Consider the following 9191-nt stretch of genomic DNA (forward strand, 5'->3'; position numbering starts at 1 on the left):
GAAGGAGGTACTGAGTCTGGAGGCAGAGACTTCAAGACATGAGGGAGAGGAGGAAGCTGGAAGTTTGGCCCTGCCCAAAAGCAGGGTCTGTGCCTGTGAAAACAGGGGATCCCAGGATAAGGTAGATGGTGGCCCCCTGAATCTGAGGGCTGTCGGGGATAGGCAGCCTTCTTGGAGAGGGGAACTGGGTTGTGATGTCCTCTGCTGAGAGAGGACTTTCAGGTGAGGCCAGGAGAGAGGAACTGTGGAATGAGGGTGCCAGAGACCAGTGGGAATCATGCGAGGAACAGGGCGGAGGGCAGGGGGCTGAGGAAAAGGAGACCCAGGACCACACAGGGAGGAGGGAAGCAGAAAGGACTGGTGGCAGGGAGGGCTTCCATCTTGGAAGAAAGGGGCATTGACCCAGACTGGCACCTCAAGGCTGGGGGCACTGGCTGCTGGCTTAGTGCACCGTCTTGGCTGTATTGTGGCAGCCTGATTAGAAGGCAAAGGCTCCTGCTGGCCAAGGGCTGTATCCCAGAGCAAGCCGGCCTGCTTGGGGACTGCTCAGCCTTTGGCCCTTGCAGGCATGCACAGAGACCCTGGGCATGCAGAGGCAACAGGCACACACGCATGCACCGCAGGTTTGGCCTCATGGTTTTTCTGTCATTAAGCAGGGCCTTGCATCCTAGAGTGATTCCCTGGGGATCACCAGCCACCCTGAGCTGTGGCTCTCCTGTAGCCTTGGGATGTCATGGGACCCTAGATCCCCAGAGGCACAGAAGTGACCCTGGATAACATGCTCTCTGAATGTTGGCTGGCCTGCTGGCCATGGGGAGCTGGACCTGCCCATGGTCGGGACTTGCACCTCTGGGCTAATTTCTATTAATTGAAGTCTAAAGGAGCCCTTAAATAAAGAGCTACAATCTCAGACCCCAGAGATGGCGCTCTGGCGCATTCTTGGCTCCTGACCCCTGATTAATTAAAATGACACTCTGCCTTCTACCTATGACAATGAACCTGCACCATGAGGAAATGTTGTTTTGCACAGAGATGCACAAATGTTCATCTGCATTTCAGCCTGGAAGCAACCTTCAGATGCTGGGCTGTGATGTGAGCATTAGTCCCCCTTCCTCCCTGCCTCCTCCTCCTGGGGCCAGATCATCTTCCACACATCCAATGGGCTGTGTAGGAGGGGTCCCTCCAAGCACTGGGCCTGGGCACTTGCCTTGCCTGGAGCTCCTTTCCACATCCAGAATGCCCCAGGGCTGTGGCTTGATCCAGAGCCTGGGAGAGCTGAACTGGGTACAGGGAATTGCCCCCCCAAAAGAATTTGGGAATTCAAAATCACACATCCAATGGGGGCCAGACCGTGGGCCTCAAAACTTAGAACTTCCTCAGGAGGGAGCTACTGGCCTAAGGGGAACTGGGCAACCCTCTCCTAGGACTGGATTTCCGCACCTTTCTGGATTGCGCCCTAAGAGGGCCTGCGTGGATTGTGCTTAAAGAACTTGGCCAAGTCTAGCTGTCATGGGTCCTTTATGGGGCTCCCAGGAGAGCGTGTCTGTTCCTCCACTGCTGCTCTAAAGGTTGCTCAGCTTGGACCTCAGGTGGCACCAGCTTGTGGGCTGGCCTGGAGGTGGGAGGCCCAACCAGGCCTCTCCGCAACCCTTCTGTACAGGCTTTGGATTCTACCACCCAGTGTTCCTCCCTTCCCACTCAAAACCTGATCTGCAGACCATATCTCATCACAGCTTTTCTCATGAGGATTTACTGCTTTCATCTTAGTCCTTGGGAAAGAAGTTCTGCCTCTGTTTAGTGGGGAGGAAGGCATTAAGAAAAAAAAAATATCGGCTGGGCGCCGTGGCTCACACCTGTAATCCCAGCACTTTGGGAGGCCAAGGCGGGTGGATCACGAGGTCGGGAGATCGAGACCATCCTGGCTAACACGTGAAACCTCATCTCTACTAAAAATACAAAAAAAAATTAGCCGGGCGCAGTGGCAGGCCCCTGTATTCCCAGCTACTTGGGAGGCTGAGGCAGGAGAATGGCATGAACCTGGGAGGCGGAGCTTGCAGTGAGCCGAGATCGCGCCACTGCACTCCAGCCTGGGTGACAGAGCGACTCCGTCTCGAAAAAAAAAAAAAAAAAATAATAATAATAATAAAAAAATCTCAGCTGTTTTGCAATTAATCCAAAAACATTTATTTTCTTTTCCCAAGGAGAGATGGGAGGCATCTGGTGTGCATTCACCCCTGCAGGCAGCGCCAAACCGTTCCGCATGGAGGGCAGCCCAGGGCTCTTGGACTGTCTCTGTTTCCCAGGTTATCCCAAACTGTCCAAACTGTACTGCCTTGTTTCTTAGCTCTAAGGACCTCCTTTCCTAGTACTAAGCCAGTAAACAGTCTCTGTGCTCAGGGTCATTAGTGGTTGAAGGTGGTGGCATGGGGCAAAGGCTTTGAGAGTTGGTCCCAGCTCTGCCATTGTATTGGAGTGTGACCCTGGCCAAGACAATTTGCTTCTTTGAGCCTCTGACGGCTCATTTTGAAATGGGAAGAATGATAACACCTACCTACCTTGAGGTTATGTCTGTGAAACATCTAGGTAGGTGAACATGCATTGAGTGACTACTGTATGCAAGACTCCAGAGCAGGAAGAATGAATGATAAGGAGTCATACATGGTGCTCCCCAGAAATGGGCAATGTAGTGGGGAGATAAGACAAATGCCCACTTCATATGGGGCAAGACTGAGGTTACAAGACAGGGACCTACCTGTGAAGACGGGGTCGACAAGGACCAGGGAGCCACATTCCTCTTGGCCTTCTGTATACTCACTACCACAGTCGTTCCCCTACTCCTCCTGGGCCCGGGGCAGAGAGCATTCAGGGCTGGCCCTCAGCTGAGAAGCAAGAGCAGGACGCCCTGAGATGACCACACAGCCAGGTTGGGGTTCAAGTGGAGTGGTCACCTCAGACCTGAGAGAATTGACTGAGGGTGGATGTCAGACACTGGTAAAGCACTGTTAAATTGATCCAGCCCTCAATCTGGGCACAGTTCTGATTCACTTCATTAATTCATTAGTTTATTCAACCAACCAACCAACCAACCAACCAACCAACCAACCCACCCACCCTTATTGAGCATCTACCTTGTGCCAGGCATGGCAACAGTTGCTGGGGACAGCTGTGAACTGGGCAGAATGGACCTCTGTCCCTGGAGCCCACCCAGCTTGGTGGTACCCTCGCCTACCACAGTGTCCCTGCCTTGCAGACGCTGATCACCGCCGTGGGGCAGACAGTCTACACCGTGGCCTCTGTGCTCCTCCTGCTCTTCCTCCTCATGTACATCTTCGCTATCTTGGGCTTCTGCCTGTTTGGATCTCCAGACAAGGGTGACCATGATAACTGGGGGAACCTGGCTGCGGCTTTTTTCACCCTCTTCAGCTTGGCCACGGTACTGTGTTTGGGAACAGTGGTGAGGGCAGGGGCCTTAGGAAGGGACAGCCTAGGTGGTGCAAGCGTGTGGACATGTGGGGCCTCACATGGGGCTTTCCTCATGTCCAGGTACTCAGCTGGGCCTAGGGAAGCTGGGGTCTGTTCCCCATCACAAGCCAGCACCCTGCACGGGGCTCCATCGCTGTCTCTAGGCCTGTGATTCCTTATAGTGCTTCCACATGTCTCACAGGGTGATCAAACTTTGCAGAGTTCTCAAATGATAATTCATTTGGATTAAGTTTAATTTATAAATGAAACCCATGTCATATAGCCTTTGGGGAATTGGCTGTCACAAATCCACCTAGAAGAAGCATGCAAAACCCAAATCTAGAAATCTAGATTCTGTTGGACTCTGGAAAGAGTGGGGTCTTTTTAAAGGTGGGCCTGGCAGAGAGGCAGTGTCTTTCTGGGAAGGTTGGGAGGCCTTGAGAAAAGAGACCTCGAGGCATGTTGGTCAATAGCACCCCCACCCAGGGGTGCTCTGCATTCCCAGACCATCACGTATGTGCTGGAGCCAGTGGACTGGGAGGTGTTGAGGGGATGACGTGGAAGCGGAGCCACCCTTCTCCTCAGTGGGCCTGGGACTCCTCTAGCATAGGTGAAAAGGAGGCCTGTGCCACTGGGTCCGGGCCCTCAGCATACTCTTCCCTGCCTGAGCAGGTTGATGGCTGGACAGACCTGCAGAAGCAGTTGGACAATCGGGAATTTGCTTTGAGCCGGGCATTCACCATCATCTTCATCTTGCTCGCCTCTTTCATCTTCCTCAACATGTTCGTGGGTGTGATGATCATGCACACAGAGGTGAGGCCACACCTGTGAGGATCGGAGGTCAGGGCAGGTGTGGCAGATGGAGCTGTAGGGCAAGTCTCCAGGGAGGACCCGGAGCTGTGTAGCTGTGTCTTCCCAATGAAGTGGAGTAGAGGTGGCCAGATGGACCTGTCCCTCACCCGGCCCAACTCTCTTCCCTGAGCCAGTGCATTTGCCTTGCCTGCTGATGGTGGTCAACAGGACGGTGGGGCTTAAGAAGCCTCTGCAGCTACAGTTGGCAGCTTGAGTGGGGGCTGGCCCTGTGTGGGGAAAAGTGCTCCTGCTGAGGGCCTGAGCAGCGGTGCAAGACTGGGGAAGAGGAAAGACTGGGTCTGGGCATGTAGCGAGAGCCCGTGGTTGACCTCCATCGTCTGACTCTCTAGGACTCCATCAGAAAGTTTGAGCGAGAGCTGATGTTGAAGCAGCAGGAGATGCTCATGGGAGAGAAGCAGGTGATTCTGCAGCGGCAGCAGGAGGAGATCAGCAGGCTGATGCACATACAGGTGAGTGGCCCCTGCAGGCAGGTGGACAGATGGGTGGATGGATCGTCAGGCTGATGAGATGGCCAGGAGGAGGGGCCGTGGTGCCTGTGTAGAGAGCAGGTGGCCTCAGGCATCTGCAGCGGTGCCTGTGTAGAGAGCAGGTGGCCTCAGGCATCTGCAGCCTTAGGTAAGACAGCCGCCTTCCTCCAATGTTTTATAGAATCAGCCTTTATTCTCGGCATTTTTGTGTTTCTCTGGACCTCTCGGAGTGTTGAGTACTGTGATTATAATGTCTCCCTCTGTTGTGGGCAGAACTCCACTGCTGGGCCCTTTGGGGTCAGGCAATCTGTGCTGAGGCTTCTTCTTGAGGACTCACTGGATGCCAGGCAGCCATGGCCCCAGGCCACTGAGTGGACGAGGATGCAGAGGCTCTGACAGAGTGCCAGACAACCTTGGTTCTCTCACATTCCTAAACCCAGAACAAGAATGGGCAAACCAGGCTGGAGATTTTCTGTCAAGCATGATGCAACCATGAGGGACCTGGGTGAATTTTCCCCCTGAGCCTGAGTGCTCTAAGCCTCCCATGCTGAGCTTTGGGTGCTCTGCTGGGCCTCCCTCCCTTGGTGGGTGTGTCCCTCCTTGTCCTCTTCTCTGGGGTGGAGACATGTGCCTGTCTTCACCATGCCCAAGGTTCATCCAGGGTTGGGAGAGCCTGCGCTGAGCCTCAGTTGGACTTCATGTGCTGCCTGTCCTCAATGGTGGCCGCCTCACCCCAGAGTCCAGGTTCAGAAGGGGTCAGGATGAAGTTGTGACAAGGCTGAAGCTTCCTTCCAGGACCAGGGTCAGGCCGCTGCCTGGGGCCCATCCTGGAGAGTCTCCATGTCTCTGTGCAGCTCGGCTGTCACCTCCTCATCACTGCTCTCTCGTTATGCTTTCCTCTCTAGAAAAATGCTGACTGCACAAGTTTCAGTGAGCTGGTGGAGAACTTTAAGAAGACCTTGAGCCACACTGACCCAATGGTCTTGGATGATTTTGGCACTAGCTTACCCTTCATCGATATCTACTTTTCCACTCTGGACTACCAGGACACAACTGTCCACAAGTCAGTTCCAGCCCCAGCCTTCCCTGGTCCCTAGGGCTTCCTCGAGGTTGGGCTGTGTCAGGTGCCCTGGGAGAGTGAAGGGGATGATGACTGAAGTGCTGATGGGCAGTGGGTGGGTGGAACATGGCTTTCTTGGGGTTACAGGATTCCATGTATACACAGGGGCTGGGCTGCTGTGTGGACGGGCCATGGCTGGGGGGAATCTGCCCCTCCTGCCCCTCCCCAACCCACCTTGACTTGTATGTAAATGCCAGCTCCTTAAAGTCTCCAGGCCTCTCCTCACTAACCCCTTTTCAGAGTGCAGAGGAAAGACCACTGGGTACCTCAGCTTCTGGCCTCGTTGTGCCACTACATTCCTGTGTGGCCTTGGGCAATTCTCTGCCCCTTTCCCATCTGTCACATGAGGGGCTACTGGGCTGATTCAATGAAAACAGTGTATGTGAAGCTCTGAGTGTGGCCTGGCCCAGGGCTTGTGCTCAGTGTGAGTCAGCTGGGATTATGAGCAGCCATTACTGAGCAGGAAGGATGTAAAAACCTGGCTGTGGGCATCAGGAGCTACGGTGGGCTGTGGGCACTAGGGAGCTACAGTGGACTCTTCAGTGAGGACAGATATAATTAGCCTGGCTTCTCAATGAAAGCTGCTTGGAGGGCTTTAGAGATGGGAGAAACCAAAAAGGAAGGCATTGTTAGGGAATGCCCACTTTTGGCCCAACAGGGGTCAGTCACTCTCTGGGCACCTCCACACAGTTACTTCTCTCAGGACCTAAGAATTTATTTCCACCTGACACATGAAGTAAAATACTTTGCTCCAGGGGGCCCCAGGCAGAGTGGCAGATCCAAGATTCCAACCCAACCTGATCTGGCTCTGAAGTCCTTGCTCTTCTTTGACCCTACACCTGTGCAGGTGCAAATGTGTGGTCAGTGGGGCCAGGGGGTCCTGGAGCCTGCCCCTGACCTCAGATCTTATCTCCTCCTGCTCCATTTTTCAGGCTTCAAGAGCTGTACTATGAGATCGTGCATGTGCTGAGCCTAATGCTGGAAGACTTGCCCCAGGAGAAGCCCCAGTCCTTGGAAAAGGTGGATGAGAAGTAGCTGGGCATGGGGCACCCATGTGCCGAGAGCCTTGCAGACCATGACAGGTCCCTATTAAACACAGGCTTTCTGAGTTGTCCTCTCCAGAGTTGCTGTGATTATGGCATTTCCCCACCTTTTAGAGTTGGGCCTGGACAGGTGCTCATGAAGTGTGATTCCCCAGAGCCAACCCCCCGTCCCCCACCACAGGACATGCAGACCTAGGGAATGGGGAGAGGGAAGCTCAAGACTTGTCCTGGCCAGAGGCCAGATCCAGGGCCCATGCTGGCTCTAGGCTCCCTGGACCTAGCAGCAAGGACCTGGGGAAGCTGCCTGAGGACCACAGACCAAGAGGGCCTCCAGCTACCCCCCAAAGCACATGGCCCCCTTGAGCTGGTGGGGCCCTGTTGATCTGGGTGCGGGTGTTCTCATACTGACAGAGTCACAGCTCTCTCTGTGGACCCACTGCTGCAGACACCCTTCTTTGGAAGGCTACTCTGATTTCCCCTAGGGGTGCTGCTAAGACTGGCAGGATTCTGTTGTGTGGGGCTGGAGCTCAATCTGGGGAGTAGCCTGCTGGCAATGCCAGGGCACCTTGCACAGAGCCCAGGGCAGGTGGCATCATCAGCACTGTGGGCTGCTGCCTCATATGGTTAGGTAGGACTCTTCACTTAAAAGGTGGCATTTTCTCTGTCATTCCTAGCCAAATGACTACCAGGGCCATCAAGGTCCTGGCACCACTCTGGCTTAGCCATGATGGAACCATCTGAAGGCCCCAGCAGGGTAGCGCAGCACAGGTGACACTCCTTGCTTCAGACTGGCCAGCCCAGAGGCCTGGCAGTGCCCACTCTACACCATTGCTGGAGAGTATGCCCGAGGCCTGTCACCTTGGCAGTGCCACCTCACACAGAGGGGGAGGTGTGTTCTGGGACTGGGACCTATAGCTGGGTGCAGAAAGGCCCCATACCCACACTGGGGATTCAGGTTAGCAGAAAATGCATGGGGTAGAGTGGAGAGTGGCTACACAAACAGTCAGGCCTGGGTGGTGGCACCCCTGAAGCCACAGGACAGGGGCCGTAGGAACCTGTCCTCCTGGTTTCATCTATACATCCTACTGCTATCTACTGAGCTATGCTGGGTGCTGGGGCTTCTATGATGAGAAACCCATGGTCTCTCCCTGGCTGTCTTGGTGCTCACAGTTTTGTAGGGAAGACAGTCATCCAGCCACTGAGGAAGTGACAATCATTGAATTCAGGGTGGGGGGACTGCGTAGAGAGAATCAGGGCCACATTGAGCATCATGAAAACAGTGTGAAAGAAGGATGGCTCTTCAGGGTGAGACCTGTTGAGGTGCTGTGGGGGAATCCTCTGAGGGCAGGAAATGCCTGGCCACTTCCGGCAAGGAGAGAGCTTTGTGTCCATGCCCTGAAGCTGGGCTGGGGTAGATAGGGTGTTTGTGCCCCTCATGACAGGGGGAGTTGCTCTGGGTCTGACATGTCCAGGGATGACGCCAGGCTTGGGGCTTCCAGGGGTGCTCTTGTGGGTGCAGCCCCATTAGTAGGGCAGGCAGGCCCCAGGCAATGGCTCCAGTTCAGGGCCGGGGCAAAGCAGACATTGCCAGCTGCTCACACAGGGTGTGCCAACATAGCCATGGGAACGCTAAAACATATCCAGCTACTCTCATCAGGAATCCTTGGAATTGCTCTAGGCATCTGAGAGTGAAAAAAAGATTTAAAAATTGGCCTCAGTGGGGCAAGGTAGAAAGTGCCATGGTTTTGGAGTTGGGACACCTGTGTTCCCTGTTAGGGAGACCTTGGGTAAAGTGTCTGGTCTTTCAAGCCTCACCTATTTCCTGTGAGAAATGCGATGATAAAATGACTGGGTGCAAGGATCAAATCTCTGTAAGGTGTGAAAAAAGAGGTAGTCAACTCATGGTTCACCCTTCCCCACTGTCAGCCCTGCACCTCTGCTGGGGGCACGTGTAGTGGGCTGTGCTGGTCAGGGGCTGAGAAGGATGAGGCGAGCTTGACGCTGGTGGTGGTGGGGAAAGTATGGAGCTGAGAGCAGGATGCAGAGGTCAGGAACTACACAGGGGTATGAATGGGTCCCAGGATGGAGCTGGTTCAGAATAGGCAGATGGCACGTCAGATCTGGAAGGCCTGGATCCCATGCCTAGGAAGGCAGACTTTGGGCACAGCCACCAGGGTGTGGTGTGGGAGGGTGCATTAGTCCATTTTGTGTTGCTATAAAAGAATA

General features: G+C 54.4%; 1 protein-coding gene across 3 annotated transcripts in view; it reads left to right on the plus strand.

The window, feature by feature from the left end:
* The window catches only part of CATSPER3 (cation channel sperm associated 3), a 51392-nt gene extending 44362 nt beyond the window's left edge, over positions 1-7030 (plus strand). For all 3 annotated transcript variants that reach the window (XM_016953862.4, XM_009449684.4, XM_527015.8), the window contains exons 4-8: positions 3251-3433; positions 4135-4275; positions 4665-4784; positions 5708-5865; positions 6855-7030. In XM_016953862.4, coding sequence (XP_016809351.1) covers positions 3251-3433; positions 4135-4275; positions 4665-4784; positions 5708-5865; positions 6855-6957 — 705 coding nt within the window. In that variant the 3' untranslated portion in view covers positions 6958-7030. The remainder of the gene's footprint in view (positions 1-3250; positions 3434-4134; positions 4276-4664; positions 4785-5707; positions 5866-6854) is intronic.
* Positions 7031-9191: the final 2161 nt, after the last annotated feature.

This window comes from Pan troglodytes, chromosome 4, assembly GCF_028858775.2.
Source record: "Pan troglodytes isolate AG18354 chromosome 4, NHGRI_mPanTro3-v2.0_pri, whole genome shotgun sequence".
Taxonomy (NCBI): Eukaryota; Metazoa; Chordata; class Mammalia; order Primates; family Hominidae; genus Pan; species Pan troglodytes.